Source organism: Paramormyrops kingsleyae, chromosome 24, assembly GCF_048594095.1.
Source record: "Paramormyrops kingsleyae isolate MSU_618 chromosome 24, PKINGS_0.4, whole genome shotgun sequence".
NCBI lineage: Eukaryota > Metazoa > Chordata > Actinopteri > Osteoglossiformes > Mormyridae > Paramormyrops > Paramormyrops kingsleyae.
Genome location: NC_132820.1, coordinates 19,871,157 through 19,888,344, shown reverse-complemented (window position 1 = coordinate 19,888,344; position 17,188 = coordinate 19,871,157). Strand labels below are relative to the sequence as shown.

Sequence of the window (17,188 nt, the reverse complement as noted above, 5' to 3'; positions counted from 1 at the left end):
CATCCAGTACCATTGGTCTACAGTGGAGTGGGCGGTACCAGGAGCTGCAAAGAAAAGGGTATCACAACTGTCCTAACACCTTTCCGCATATATTAATCATCCAAGGGCCAGACTAGCAATCAAATGCACCCCCACCCCATTAAAATACATATCACTCTAGAGACATGTCCTGTACGTCTCCACAAAACTTTCTTTGACCAGACACCAACATATATAAAACCACAAATCAGTAGAAAACCACCAGAACCACAGCTCTTTAATCTTCAAGATCAGACAGAACTTAGCTGTAGGATCACACATGCACATATCACAGGGCCTAAATTCCAGGTGGCCTGAGACAAGGCCGAGCCTGGTACGAGAGGCACCAAAGGGGGGTTACACACACAAACACACACACACAGATAACCAGGGAGGCTAGCACTCCAACTTTTATTGCCCAAAGATTTAGGGACCTACAGACAAGCAGAGTGGACTTCACGGACAGGGGTCCCTCGACTTGGCACCCAACCCCCTCCACATACACTCTGCCTTACATTTCACTCACCCAACAGACAAACACCCTAAAGGAAGTTTCATTTAAGTTTGGCTTTTGTATACCCTGTATATTGATTTACTCACGACTACTAGTCTCAATATACAGATACGTTATGTTTGTATGTGTCCTAACTTTTAGAGAGTCTTCTGTGTTAAAACCCCCCCCTTCTCTTCCAACATTCCTTTGTGGTCCTTATCTGATCTTGGTGGACAGTCACCAAGTTTCTTTGTTTCTACCATGCTATGTTAAAAGAACTGAATTAAGGTGTATCTTATCCATTCTGGAGAAGATGAATTGGCACAAGCCACACAAAACAAAATATGTTGTTTCCAGATGTGCAACTTATATTGATATTACCACAAACTAACGGCCACGCCTATCTATGGATAAGATGTGCTGTTTGTAATAGGAATATTCGATGTAATATCCGCACAAAGTGTAACATCTGTTGAGGTGCAACCCAAAACCCCTGTATCCTATACTGATGTGAATCAGTCACATAGATACAATAATTAATTGTTTAATCAATTAATGCAGATGGTATGAGGTATGTACCTGTGAAGCTGGTATGGCATGTTTGGTATCAAACTGATTGTTAATCACCCCTGATTCCAAATCTGGTCAGTGATTACCATAAAAGTGGATGTATCAAAAGTTATAACAGCTTAATGAAAATCATCAGTAAAGGTAGAATCAGGCGGGCCATAAATCTCAAAAGGACTGATACAGACCCCCTTCCGAAAGCCCGCCAAATGGATGGCCAGCCATTGGGCCAGGAGTCGAATTCCTGGTCATCCCTATTCATGAACTTTAGACCATAAAAATCTGGCACCTCAGAACAAAGGCGAGCGGAACAACCGCCAACCAGCGCAGAGAACAACCAGCAGCAGCGCAGAGAATAACCGCCAGCCCGAAGGAGAACATCAGCCCGGGAGGAGAGAAGCCCACAAGAAGCCCTCCGGTGAAGGCCCAGCTGAGGGGCAAGTAAACCAACTTCCTTTCATTCTAACCACTTAAGCTGTTCTGTTTAACCTGCTATAAGACTTTAGGGTCGTGTTTCCACAAACTATGCTTGCTTTGCAGAACAGTATTTCCCATTTCAGGTTACTCATTTAAATCCGGTCATTGCATTTTCATAATTACATTGTTTGTTTTATTCCGTTATTTCGTGTTTGTTGTTTGTGTTAGGTGTAATGTCTGTCTTATGTTAGTTGTAGTGTTAGTTAGGAATAAATGCATGTCTTTTACACAACTTCAGCCTCCGTTATTGAGTACTCACACTAAGTTCCTGCCTCTGTGCGATCTTGCTACATGCTCTGAACCTCAAACTCACCTGAAACATTGCGAGACTCTCTCTCATTGGCCGTGAGGGGAGCTTCGCTACCAATCGTGTACATTACCTGGTGATGCAGCTCGCTGGACGAGCCTTCTAACCCAGGTTACTAAGCGATACTGGTAATTAGTGAATCCCATTTAAGTCTCACATTAACAGACTCACAGGGATACCGCAATTGAGTTTGGAGGAGCCGACCATTCGGCATAACAATTGATTAATAATCAGCATTAAATAATAATTAATTAAACTTTAATTAATTCAAACATATTGGTGGAGAATATTAAAATTTATTTGAGCTATTAATTCCTACATTAATGGTGGAAGAACGCGGGCACAAGGTTCAAACTTTTTGTGAGCACACAATTTAAACTTTTTATGACCGAACGTGCAGTTGAATAAGCGCTACTGTGAACAGGTTGCAAAGTTGAGGATTAATTGCACTCACGGCAGTCCGAAGGCATTTAAGCGGGATTATACGGGCTTATTATTTTTATTTCTATTATTAGTAGTTATTTTCTTTTGTTTTATTTTCGGTTATTTTATTTTAGGTTTCATTCATTTTAAACTGCAGTAAATTTAAACCCTATATCTGACGAGATTCTCAGGTATAGCGCGTTGTTTCCAGGACGATTCGGACGAGTTTCTCCGTTTCTATAAATCCTGGCAGAGATCTCTCTTTCTATTAGCGAACAGGAATTCTTGTTAAGAGGATCTAACCTGAATTCTGTTGCGTTTGTACTCCCTGAGATAAGACCGATAGCTTAGCTACCTATCAGGATCTTTCTCGTATGTGTGTGCCTGCTTTAGACAAAGCAAGTTTAACACCGCTTTGCGCTGTGAGCCAAGTGTGTGTGTTATTTAGAATTTGGGAGTCTCCAGTGCTTGAGACCCGCCGTGGTTAAGCACCATTTGCGACGAGATATAGTGCACTCGCTATTTAGATCTGTCACCGTAACGCGAGCGCTGTCTCGCTTCAGCAATTGTTTTAAGGGGTTTTAAACTGCGCAAGACACAGAAGTTAGCCGCAAGCGGCGTGTGCATACGTTAAAAGTGTATGTCACTCATCTAGCGTCGGCAATCGCCTAGCAACCGTCTTGGTTACGAGTGCAGTCAGCGAACGCCACTCTAACCACTTAAAGGTCAGAGCCCTGAAGGCCTGCCTGACGCCATTTGTTTTTTTCTCCTGGGTCACCAGTGACCCCACCCACGTACCTGGGACCCCCCCCACAAAGGGAGCAACGTCCCATTGAGCCTCTAGTGGTCAGTCATAGAACTACCACTCCATTTCGAAATTGCGCCTCTAGTGGTCAGGCATTGGACTACCACTCCATTTCGAAATTGAGCCTCTAGTGGTCAGGCATAGAACTACCACTCCATTTCGAAATTGCGCCTCTAGTGGTCAGGCATTGGACTACCACTCCATTTCGAAATTGCGCCTCTAGTGGTCAGGCATAGAACTACCACTCCATTTCAAAAGTGCGCCTCTAGTGGTCAGGCATAGAACTACCACTCCATTTCGAAATTGCGCCTCTAGTGGTCAGCCATAATAGTGTAACAACATCTGAGTTGGGTCTCTAGTGGTCAACACCGGTAATACCAACACACATAATTGGACACACAGGTTCTTGCCTGAAAGCAGGAATCAACTTCACAGACCAAATCGATTAGATCACAACACATTAACATCTAATTAGGTTATTGCTGCATAACTAATTGATGTTTACAATTAAACAATAAGAAACAATTAATTTGGTTTGATTTCTGTTTTACCTTTTTGATTTATTTTAGGTTTTATTTCAATTTATGCTTTCATTCACTCTCTCTCCCCCAACAAGGAGACTTGCATAGAAGTTCAACCATTATTAATAACAGTAAACCAGTTACACATCAGGGAGGCATTGAGGTTTTGGACATGATCGGTTGAGCTTTTCCTGTGCTGAGTGCTTACCATTCGCTCTCTGTTGGTTGAGCTTACCTGTAGCTCTGCTGTCACTGCTTACGATCGTACAGTTTGTCAGAACCGAAGGGAAGTTCTCAGCAATTGGACGCCCAAAAGCGCGCCAGCTGGGCTGCACCCGCTGACTCATTAAGGGCAAGGTTGGCAGGTATCTCGGGAGGTCATTACAAGTTTGAGCAGGACCTCGTCTAGGGCGAAGTTCAGGAGAACAGCCCTAGCTTGGACTCTCAATCGGTTGGGTGACACCCGAGTGCCGTTGCGCCGTCTCTTGTTCGAGTCAGGGCCAAAAGTGCGCCCGATAAGCTGAGCCCCACCTGGGTTGTTTCAGTTGTGCGTACAGAACACCCCCTTCCAAGTTGACAGTGCTGGGGATTGGGGGAGTGGGAGCTGGACTTGGGCCTGCTTGGCTGGGATTGAGCTTGTGGGACGTGCCCTACTCAGGAGGGACACCTGACAGCGTTCAAGCCTCTCTAACTGCATGACTAGCTTAACACCGCAACACCTCATATAGGGACAAATAAAGCAGAACCTGCTAGTGGTCCCCCTTCTGGTCAAAGCGGAGTTGTACAACAGAGCCCAACCCAGGGGTAATCTGATCTGCAACAGCAAGCTACGTTTGAATGCAGTCCCATTGGTTTGAAGCTGTTATTTCTCATTTCCTGTTCCCAACTTCTCCTGTGGTCTTCTGACACTGTCAATAGCCACAGATCTGCAATTTCCAGAATAAGGCTTTATCCTTTCCCCCTCACTAGGGCATCTCTCAGGCCCTAGAGTAACTCACACTGTTCTAACTTGCAACAACTTCTCCCAGGGAACAATTTTGGTTTGTTTATTTTGTCGTGGGTAACTATTCCCGTGGTTCACTACACCCTTCCAGTTACCCATTGACAGGCCCCAGTTCTACTTTATTTTATTTTGTTGGTTTAATTTGTTCGCCCAGATTTAGGTGTTAGGCCTCCCACCTAGGCAACACCCAGCCTGAGTAACAGATTTCTGCGGCCACCCTCCTGTTGACCGAGTCACAATGATCCACATGGAAGGCCCACTGGACCAGTGGAAAGATTTTGGTATCTGGCCTGAAGATGTGACTCCCAACTTGCCGCCTGGTCATGTCAATCTCACATGGTCCAAAGAAGCTGACCAAATTGAGGACGACATTGCCGAACTTATGGACATGCCACCCACTCAGAAATGCGGGAGTAAAGAGCTAACCAAAATACTCGGCTCCCTCGCACACAAACTACTAGCCAGGCTGAAGATGAATGAAGAGGGAACGTCCCGTCTCCAGCAAAGGGTGCAAGCACTCCAACAGCAGGAGGAAAACACCCAACGACTACTGGCAGAGACACAGAGAGATGCCGCCCAGGCCCAGCATCACATTGGGAATCTGGAGCAAGAACTCCAAAAGAGAAGCTCTCCACCCCATGACGAGGAGGAGACAGAAGAAGGTGAAATGCCTCACACCAGCAAAAAGCTTCAACACGCCCTGGAAGAGCTCAGAGCTGAAGCTGACCAGCAAAAACAGCAAGCCAGAGCCACCAGAAAAAACCTTGAAGCCAGACTGGACCAGGCCGACACCCTGCTGGACAGAGCCCACGCGGAGCTCAAGAAAAAGGATGGTCGGATCCAGGCCCTGGAAAACCATCTGGCCAAGGCACAGAGACGCCTGCACAAGCTGAATCACCAACTGATCAGCTCCCAAGAACAGCTCACCGAGGCCAGAACGAAACATCGGGCTGATGCAGAAGAGATTGACCAGCTGAGACGGGGACTGAAGCAAGCATATGAGGTGAAGTCAGAATTTGGAACATCCTACGATTCAGTGATGGCACCGACTTCCTCTCCAACAATGCTGTCTCCCCCAAGGCACTCAGACCGCGCTCAAGGGACCTCTCATTGGGACAAGATACCGCCTTGCCCAACACCGGACCTTGAGGAACCAATCGCCTGGAAGGTCTCTCTCAGAGAAGACACCCCAGATGGAACAGGCCTACCAAAGCAAACGTTACACCAGCACCAGGTTACCACAAAGGAGCTTGATAAAGTAGCTCGGAATATCAACACGTTTACCCCGAATCCCGGAGGAGGCCACGACATTCACGCCTACCTCCAGGACATCGACTTCCACCTCCAAAGACTGGACAATGTGACCAATGAGGACAGAGTCTACCTCATCAGGATCACATCTAGCCTGGAGGTCCGCAGCTTCTTGGATCGACAACCTAGTCGAATCAAAGCCAACGCCATGCTGCTACACGAAGCACTGGCTCGGGAGTTTGCTGATCCTGAGTCAGAACAAGGTATCGCCGTCGCCTTCGATGTTAAACAGAGCAGACAAGAAGCTCCCCAAGCCTACTACAATCGCCTTCGTCGGGCATATTTTGGGTCCAGAAATGAGCCAGACATGGAAGAAGATGCGAACTTCAAGGCTCTCTTCCTTCGGAACCTCCACCCAACCATTAACCACTACCTGGGGCTCATGGCTTGTCCCCGCACCATGACAAGTCAACAACTGCGAGACCTGGCGATCAAGGCGTACCACAAACAAAGAGCAGCAGCTGAGAAGGCAACCAAGGCTCCGGCAGTGCTGAACCTTAGCACTACAGATCCCAACCTAGCGTTGGAAGGTGGCCACCCTCCTCATCAAACACCAATCCATGACCGAGGTTGGAGAGCAGCAAGCCACAGTGAGCGTTACCCTGGTGCACCCCCACAGCAGTCAAAGACTCAGCCAGACTGGTGGGAGACACGGCGCTATCTTAACAAGGGTAAGCTAAGACCAATGGAGCCATGGAACAAGTGGAGAGACCGACAGGGAAACCAGTTTCCTAAGCCAAGCTCTCCCCCAAGTTCCCGACGGAATCCACCACAGAACTGGCAAGACAGAAGAAGAGGTTATGATCCAGACTCGAGGCCTGGACGAACCAAAGAAGAAGAAGAGGCTAATCTACTACAGTTGCTGCGTGATTTCTTTACTCAGCATCCCCTCAAGAGTCAAGAGGACTTTCGGAAGAAAGATCCAAAATGACTAGGACGGAAGCACAAATCACGCAGGACCCCACAACCCTCACCTGAACCCACACCAGACAATGCCTACAAACTCCCCCAGAGGTCAGCCCCAAATGACACTCAACAGTCATCGGCCTTCCCTACCAGAGATATTGGAACAACTGAAGAAGTCCCACCTCAATTACAAAGTGCTACTGACTCATGCCCAGTAAGAGCACCTGATGTTGCCGTCATCAACACAGAGCTTGATGAAGGGGATGAGCCGGTGCCCGGCAGCACTGTCCTGGTTGTGTGCCTTGACTCAGAGCACCAATCCGACTGTGGCGACGCCTCACCAATTCCTGGCCAGGCCCCTGTGCCACAGCTTCTGGGTGACCTGATGGAAAGGGGGGTAGCCAAGAAATTCTACCTCTCCATCACCCTGGAAGATGTTCTCACCCTCGAGACCCTCATAGACACTGCAGCAGACATCACCCTCATGTCAGCCAGTCTCTTCTACCAGGTGCAGCACCTAGCCGCCCAGAAGAACAAAACCCTCCAGCCGAGGAAGTGCTCTTTGGACGTGCAGGCATATTCACCAGTGGGCACCATGATGGATCACATGATCCCCCTCAATTTGTCCATCGGCCCCATGAATGTAATGCACCCTGTATACATTTCCCAACTTGAGTCCATTCCATTCCTCATTGGGAAGGACTTGCTGAACCGGTTCGAGCCATTGTTAGATTTCCAACGTCAGAAAATTTGGGCTCAAGTTAGAGAACCGCTGCCACTGTGGACACCTAACACAGCCACATGGGAATGTCAAACCCTGGCTGTCTCCTCAGACCTCACTCCACACCATGGAGAGAACGCAGCTGGAGATCAGTGTCTTGACACAAGAGACCCATACCAGCATCATGACTCCTTCCTGTGCAGGCAGGACCCTACCCTGAGATTCGTCTGCCCCAAGATCGGGAAATGCATGTGGCTCCAAGGCATGGAAGTCACAGATGTGGTCATGACCATGGAGGTAGAAGAGTCACCATTGACAAAAGGAACTGTATGTCACATGGAGCTTGCTGACGACCAACACCTGACAATCCATGCCATAACTGCCCAGCCTGACGCAGTACAGTCACCCAGCTGCCATAGCTGTTCTCAGGAGGGACCAGCAGCACCCAACATTGTGGACACGCCCACACCAATGGAACCGTTGCAATACCACTACTTTGATGAAAATGTCTGTCAAGACATGATCACCGTTTATGTAGATGGGTGCTCATTCAAACATCAGGGGACCCTGAAAGCTGGAGCTGGCATTCTGTGGCTCAATGACGACCCTGTCCCACCACAACAGCTCAAGCTTGGTCCTCACACGTCACAGTACGCAGAGCTGGCAGCAATCTTAATCACCCTGGACATGGCCTCCGAACGTGAAGTAAAGGACCTGCTGATCTGCAAAGACTTCAGCTATGCACGTCTCAACTTCATGTGCCATCTCCCTCACTGGACACAGAATGGCTTCAAGACATCAGGGAACAAGCCAGTCAAACACCAAGACCTCCTGCACACGTGCGATGCTCTGATTACCGCACGAAACACGCAGATCTATTGGAAGAAGGTCAGCTGTCATTCCAGACTCCCAGGACTGGACAATACATACGATGACCACACGGATGCACTCACCAAAGCAGGACCACTGCACGGTGACTCGTGGGAGTTTTGCTCCCTCCCACCCACCCATGTCGTCCAGGTCGTCACCTGCAGCCACAGCCGAGCACCTACCTCGATGCCAGAGGCCTCACTGCTGGAACTTTCCCCTCAGGTCTCCAACTCTGACATCGTCTCCCTCCAGCCCACTGATGCTGTGCTCGGCAAGGTCTGTGATCACCTCCGCGACCTCTCTGCTAACTCGATCTCCACAACTGATCAGGCATCCCTTCCTGACATCCATCACCTGATCATGGCTTTACCTTTTCTTCATTTTGCCGAGGGCGTACCTCTTGGTGTCCCTGATGCCCACACTTCACCACAGCTCGTGGTCCCTCAGGCACAAAGGGGGGTCATGCTACTGTACGCCCACGACGCACCCTGTGCAGGACACCGCAATGCCAAAACAACCTACAAGGCACCTCTGCAGCGACGGGGTATCAATTTCCCATGGTCAGATCTACAGATTGACTGGGTAGGACCCCTGACGAGATCAGCTCGCGGAAACAAATACTTCCTCACAGTCACCTGTCAGTTCACTAAGTGGGTAGAATGCCTCCCGGCACCCAACGACACAGCCCGAACAACGGCATATCTGCTCACGAACCATGTGTTTTCCAGGTTTGGCCTCCCACTGAAAGTCAACTCAGACCGAGGCACCCACTTCACAGCCGAAGTGATGCAGGACATTTGGAAACTGTTGGGGATCAAAGCCCAGTTCCACATCAGCCACCATCCTATGGCATCCGGCCAAGTAGAACGGACCAACCGAACCGTCGTCGGTATGCTCAAGAAATATGTGGCATCCAATCAGAAAGATTGGGATGTGAAATTGCCTCTGGTGCTCATGGCAATCAGAGCCACACCCCACAAGTCCACAGGAGTGTCCCCCTTCGAACTGATGACAGGACGACAAATGACACTCCCTCTCCACCTGCTCTACCAACCTGGTGACAACAATCTCATCACAGCCTACACCACACAACAATATCTGGACAGCCTGCACCAGCATTTGAGAGCTTCCTTTGCATTCGCCCAACAAAACCTGCAAAGAACCGCAGAGGGCAAGAAAGCCTACTATGACCAGAAAACCTCACAAGATGAACTCCAAGTGGGAGACAAAATCTGGTACTATAGGTTTGTGCAACCAAACTCAGCACAAAGACTTTCCAGGAAGCTTCTACCACGCTGGTCAGGACCACATGAGATCGTGGACAAACGGTCACCTGTGGCTTACCGAATCCGAACCAACAAAGGCACCCACGAAACATGCCTCAAGTGGGTTCATCAGAATCAAATCAAGAAATACCAAGCCCAAAGAAAGCCTGAAACACCCACCAACCAGCCTTCTCAAGACGAAGCCAGCAGCTTGGAATAAACCACATTCCAACCAAAAGAAAGACAACTTTTCCAGCCGAAATCTCCTCCAAAACCTCAACAAGAAAGACCAAAGAGAAAGGGGAGGAAGGATGGTCACAGATAGGGTAGATTAAGGTGGTGGGCCTGACTACTGATATCTGGGTGACCTTTTCAGTTTTGCCGTACTTATCTGTTTCTTTCTTTTGATAGCTTTTCATTTTATTTTGGTTGTTGTTTTTGGTAAGGACCTGGGGTGGCTCACGCGTGCCCGGGAAATTACTGAAGAGGATCCGGTTTTGCAATTTTCTTTGTCCTGTTTGTTTCTTTGCAATTGTTCTCTGGCCGAGAATTGTTGCCCACTATTTCTTTCTCCTGTTCCTTTTGCACCGGTGTGCACAACATTCAGAGTCTCGACTCACCCCCTCAATCCTAATCTGGTCTTTATTTTCTACCCCCTATTACTAGGATGATGCTGCCCCCGCTACTAGCGTTACTCTGGCTAGGAGGCTGAGGCTCCAGTCTGACACGGCGTTCCCTGGGCCTCCGCCTAGCACCATCGTCCGGGGACAGCCCGGTCTCTTGATTACTAACTGTTGTACCCACACAGAAAGAGTATTCGTCGGACGATGTCAACTGAGCCATTACCTGCCCGAGAGACCCCAAACTAGTGGGACAGGTGTCAGATGGACTCAGGAGGCCCTGCATCATGCTGCCGCTGACACTACCCACAGGTTGGAGCAGTAACCCAACGACCGTGACCCAAGCTGAGTCCAATCGATGGCCCAAGAGGCTCCTGAGCACCCTGCTGGGAGCTGCAGCAGCCGTTGGCAACCTGTTCGACATAGGATTCACCACTCCTCGCGGTCCCAGAAGCCAGGCGCCAGCCCCTGCGCCTCCTCCCTGCCCATCCTGTCACTGTGCCACCCAGAGTGCCAAACAATGGGATGTCAACAATGCCTCGTTGCATGGTGGTGATCCTGTTTCAACTTCCGTCGCCTGAATGATGGCAATGCCATCATCAGCCGAAAGGGGGGATATGTAGGATCACACATGCACATATCACAGGGCCTAAATTCCAGGTGGCCTGAGACAAGGCCGAGCCTGGTACGAGAGGCACCAAAGGGGGGTTACACACACAAACACACACACACAGATAACCAGGGAGGCTAGCACTCCAACTTTTATTGCCCAAAGATTTAGGGACCTACAGACAAGCAGAGTGGACTTCACGGACAGGGGTCCCTCGACTTGGCACCCAACCCCCTCCACATACACTCTGCCTTACATTTCACTCACCCAACAGACAAACACCCTAAAGGAAGTTTCATTTAAGTTTGGCTTTTGTATACCCTGTATATTGATTTACTCACGACTACTAGTCTCAATATACAGATACGTTATGTTTGTATGTGTCCTAACTTTTAGAGAGTCTTCTGTGTTAAAAACCCCCCCTTCTCTTCCAACATTCCTTTGTGGTCCTTATCTGATCTTGGTGGACAGTCACCAAGTTTCTTTGTTTCTACCATGCTATGTTAAAAGAACTGAATTAAGGTGTATCTTATCCATTCTGGAGAAGATGAATTGGCACAAGCCACACAAAACAAAATATGTTGTTTCCAGATGTGCAACTTATATTGATATTACCACAAACTAACGGCCACGCCTATCTATGGATAAGATGTGCTGTTTGTAATAGGAATATTCGATGTAATATCCGCACAAAGTGTAACATCTGTTGAGGTGCAACCCAAAACCCCTGTATCCTATACTGATGTGAATCAGTCACATAGATACAATAATTAATTGTTTAATCAATTAATGCAGATGGTATGAGGTATGTACCTGTGAAGCTGGTATGGCATGTTTGGTATCAAACTGATTGTTAATCACCCCTGATTCCAAATCTGGTCAGTGATTACCATAAAAGTGGATGTATCAAAAGTTATAACAGCTTAATGAAAATCATCAGTAAAGGTAGAATCAGGCGGGCCATAAATCTCAAAAGGACTGATACAGACCCCCTTCCGAAAGCCCGCCAAATGGATGGCCAGCCATTGGGCCAGGAGTCGAATTCCTGGTCATCCCTATTCATGAACTTTAGACCATAAAAATCTGGCACCTCAGAACAAAGGCGAGCAGAACAACCGCCAACCAGCGCAGAGAACAACCAGCAGCAGCGCAGAGAATAACCGCCAGCCCGAAGGAGAACATCAGCCCGGGAGGAGAGAAGCCCACAAGAAGCCCTCCGGTGAAGGCCCAGCTGAACAGAGAACAGCACCCAAGACAAAGCTTCACCAGGAAAGAGAATCAAAAGGGACTCCACTCCACTGCTCCAAACGCCACGCCTTCCTGAGTGCCATCAGCTCAGCAACTCTGCCATCAACTGCCAAGACCCCCCCCCCCCTTCAACCAAGTAAACCAACTTCCTTTCATTCTAACCACTTAAGCTGTTCTGTTTAACCTGCTATAAGACTTTAGGGTCGTGTTTCCACAAACTATGCTTGCTTTGCAGAACAGTATTTCCCATTTCAGGTTACTCATTTAAATCCGGTCATTGCATTTTCATAATTACATTGTTTGTTTTATTCCGTTATTTCGTGTTTGTTGTTTGTGTTAGGTGTAATGTCTGTCTTATGTTAGTTGTAGTGTTAGTTAGGAATAAATGCATGTCTTTTACACAACTTCAGCCTCCGTTATTGAGTACTCACACTAAGTTCCTGCCTCTGTGCGATCTTGCTACATGCTCTGAACCTCAAACTCGCCTGAAACATTGCGAGACTCTCTCTCATTGGCCGTGAGGGGAGCTTCGCTACCAATCGTGTACATTACCTGGTGATGCAGCTCGCTGGACGAGCCTTCTAACCCAGGTTACTAAGCGATACTGGTAATTAGTGAATCCCATTTAAGTCTCACATTAACAGACTCACAGGGATACCGCAATTGAGTTTGGAGGAGCCGACCATTCGGCATAACAATTGATTAATAATCAGCATTAAATAATAATTAATTAAACTTTAATTAATTCAAACATATTGGTGGAGAATATTAAAATTTATTTGAGCTATTAATTCCTACATAGCCAACAACACTTTAACATAAGACAAGAAAAAGCTGGTCTTTTTTGGTCAGAGTCTTTCTCATTATGGTGGGTGAATCTGGGGTGGCTCTTCTGATCCTTATGACTTCTTGTGTGCATATTGAAATGGGGCTAATATGTGGAGCTGATGACTTAACAGTCTAGGTTGTCAATTGAACACTATATGAATTAATAAATATTAACACTGTAAAAACAAAACTTACTGCACACTGTAAAGTATTATAGGTAACACTGAATGCTGTGGGCCAATATAAACAGTATGCAGTGTTAATGTAACGTATTTTAGAACAATTTTACCCAGAGCAGCTATGGTCTGCTAGCGCAGTGCTATGCTAACTGATGCGAACTGTAACAAGTATTATCTTTGGGGAAGCATGGCAAGACAGCATGAGACAAGCGGTTTTCTAGTTGCATTTTACAAATGCAATACTACTTAGATACTGTATAGATATTGTATATAGCATATAGTACTGTATATAGTATCGTGCTGTACAATATAGATGTATTGAAATTGACTGACTGTACTCATATTTAAACCCTGCTGATCATACACACATATAATGCACACGATTATATTCCACTATTCAAATTGTTTTCTACTTGACTACTTTTGCAACATTTGCACAATTTCTGGATGTCTAAAATACCTATTGTATGCTTTCTGTGTTTAGAGTTGATATTTGTAATTTATTTATAAAAGTTCTTGTACTCAAGCAACAGGGTCCATGTGTTCTGTATGGCTCAGTGGGCTAAGCCTGTGTGCCAATAATCACAAGGTCACCGGTTCAAATCCAGTTTCAGCATGTCTGTGGGTCCTTGAGCAAGGCCCTTAACCCCCAGCTTCCTGGGCACAGCCATGAGTGGCTGCCCTTCATGGACAACTTACTTACAAAGAGCAAGTTGAGGGAGACATAAAAGGCAGTTTCCCCATGGGGACTTGCAGTCAAATATAAGAACATTGTTAAACAGCTTTAAGTTACATTTTCATGTTGAGTTAACTTAAATATATAAGTACACTTAAAAAAAGTGAACAAGTGAATGTTGGGAGATATTAAAAAAAATGTTAATTGATCTCAAAATGTATAAACAGGGTAACTTGGGTATTTTAAGCAAGAACAAATTATTTTGCATGAGTACAACAAACTCAAAACTAGATTTTTCTGTTTACTTAAAACTGGAAATTTCATAACTTAAAAAATTTGATGTAACTGATTACCTCAAATTTTTTGAGTTTTGCCAACTTATTCGGGATTACAGTGCAGTATATTGTTAATTTTACTGCAATAAACCATATTTTCATATGTTTTTAACTGTGAAATGTAAGGTCTTACTCTGTAAAACTAATTACGGTTTTTCACTGTAAATTCTAAGGTTATCGCATGTTTTGTGGAATATGGTTTTATCCGGTAGCATTTATACGGTATTTTACTGTTAAATCTACGGACATTTTTTACAGTGTTCCATCCCTTTTTCATCTAAGAGTGTAGCTATTATTCCAGATTCTTTTTTTCCCTCACTAGGTGAGCTAATAATCTGCCCAGCTTATTTCCATGTTCGAATAACCTGTGTGTTGCGTTGAAAATAGAGCTTTTTGCGTGAGAAGTTGATCAAGAGAGGAGCGAGCGGCCTCTAGTTTATGTCTTGTGTTACAATTGCGTGAAGATTTAAACTCTGTTTCCAAAATTTAAATTTCTTTTGCCAATTCGAGTTGAGTTGTTAATATTTTTTTTTCTCTTAGCAGAAGTGTATGAGATAATAGCTCCCCATATGTATGCGTTTCCTGCTTCTCAAAGTGTCGATGCTGAAATATAAGCAGTGGAATTCTCCGAGATGTAAAAGTTCCACTGTTCTAAATATTTCACAAAAAATGGATCGCTGAGAAAGGTGGGATTAAAGCGCCAATATCTAGACAGCGGATCCAGATATGGTCAGATAGCACGCAAGGATTAATAGTGCTAACCCTGGCCCGGTCAAGGGTCTTTCTGGAGATAAAAATGTAATCAATCCTGGGATGGCTATTGTGAGGATTTGAACAGAATGTGAAGTCTTTAACTCTTGGGTTTGCAATCCTCCAGGCATCAAACAGCCCAAGCTCGGAGCAAAGCTCCTTTGTCGATCTAGACATTTTGGATGGGTAGTGGTGTTTAGGGGGGGTTGAAATCTATTACGGGATCCAAAGCACAGTTGAAGTCCCCTCCTATAATTGTAAGGGATGTGGAAAAGGAGGAAATATCTGCTAAGAGTTTAGAATAGAAAGAGGGTTCGTAGGTATTAGGAGCATACACTGATGCCAACAGAACGGACTCCCCATGCATGGGTAGCCGGATACAAAAACATCTCCCCTCTTCATCTGACAGGACTTTATCGACTGTAAAAACCAGTGTTTATGGATTAATATAGCTACTCCCAGGGGTGCAACTACTCACTTTTTGGGGGGTATGCAACAACAATTTTGGTGCGCCCCCCCCCCCCATTTAGTGACTTTGCAGACATATTGCACATGAATTACACATCTATCTGATGCAGTCTTACAAGTAATCATAATACATCAGTTATCTGAGTTTGTGTTACGGTAAGAACAGAATAGCGACCTACCTGCTGCTTTCCCTTTCATTTCCTGATCCTGTCTCATTGTCTCCATCCTCACACCTGAATGAAATTAATAGAGCATTAAATATGGTTGCTTTATACATATATACATATAGGCCTAGTTGCAATGTACATTACTTCACGGTGTCGTCGTATTACTTTCATCCGACTTTAGCTAGCTGTCCATGAACGGTAATTACATGATCAGGTGCTAGTCCGACCGACGTTAACTTCTCATTCACGATGCACGCACCACATTTCAATCAGTTTGACAAACGGCTTCTAAATCCTTGCCTATAGCCTGTGTGCATCAGCAAGAAATCGCTTTGCGTCAGCTTGCCTAACCCAAGTACGCCAGCCAGCAGCAACACTATCTAGCCCAGGTTTCTGTGAAGTTCAGAGCCTGATCCCTGATGCTGGGCACAAGCTTCCACATAAGTGACATTTGTTTCCATCATAGTTCATACCTGTTGCTGTCTTTCACCCACATCAGCATTTTTTGCCGCATCCCCTCACACACCTTCTCCTTTTCTTTATTCTCTTTCTGCCTTGAGCAACTGATAACTTATTTGCTCTCTCCATCCTGCCGCAAATAGATGTCCCACCACGTCAATGAGCGACAGGCTACTACCACTCTGTCTACTACTAAATAGATGCTCAGCAGCCCCCCCCCCCCCCCCCACCTCCGCTGGGGTGAATGAGCACTGAGGACAGTAAAGGAGATGGTGCCCATCGCAGCAACATCACTGGTCATAACATCCACTGCCAGTGGCCAGGCCTTACGTTTCTGAAATATTTTAAACAGCTTATTTATGGCATAGTCATGAGTTAAAAGCACAAAAACAGTTTTAAAACATAGATGTCAATGATATATATTTTTGTCCCTTTTTTTTGTCCCTCCCTTGTTTTGTCTTCCATCATCTCACTGATGGTCTGAGTAATTTCATGGATAAGCGCTTTGGTATCTATCGCTGATTTTGCCGTGCACTGTAAAAAAAATATATTTTTTTACAGTTTTTGCCAATGAATTTGACAGTGTTTTCCCTGTTTTTTTATAATGTCAGTCAAAAGTCTGGCAGGTCCTAAAGACCAATATACATCATACAAAATATACATCAGCACTATTGGTCTTCAGGGCCTGCCAGACTTTTGACTGACATTTAACAATAGATTTTTTTACAGTGTACGCGAACAGGCGGAAGCAAGCAAAACCTGAGCAAGTTTTATATGGTTGTAGCATATCAAGTCTATAAAGTAAATTAAAGTATAAAAGCCAATAAAGTAAATATTGCTAATCAAATAAATTCGTTTTGTCATTCAAAGTAGGTCTAATAGAATTTTTTTAATTTCACGTAACGCTGTCAGTGAAATTTTATTTTGTAGAGACGCAGCAGCAGCATCAACAGAAAAAAAATGAGGAATTTAAAACGTGGATGCTTAGCCTGTATATTCTTTAGGCTATTAAGCCCACTGATTCCTTTATTGTTAAGCCTATTTTTGTGTGGAATGCCATTGCCAAACCTGTCCGTTGTTGCCTATATGTTGCTTAAAAATAAATATTTTCTGAGTGGCAATGTTACCATTGCTCATATTTCTTTATGATATAAGGCTTCG

At 45.7% G+C, this 17,188-nt stretch overlaps 1 protein-coding gene across 1 annotated transcript in view; it reads right to left on the bottom strand.

Annotated features, from left to right (window-relative positions):
- Window positions 1-17,188, bottom strand: part of LOC111840963 (uncharacterized) — an 82,485-nt gene that overhangs the window by 60,271 nt on the left and 5,026 nt on the right. Inside the window, exon 4 of the mRNA XM_072706303.1 lies at window positions 15,581-15,634. Within this exon, the coding sequence (XP_072562404.1) occupies window positions 15,581-15,634 (54 nt within the window). The remainder of the gene's footprint in view (window positions 1-15,580; window positions 15,635-17,188) is intronic.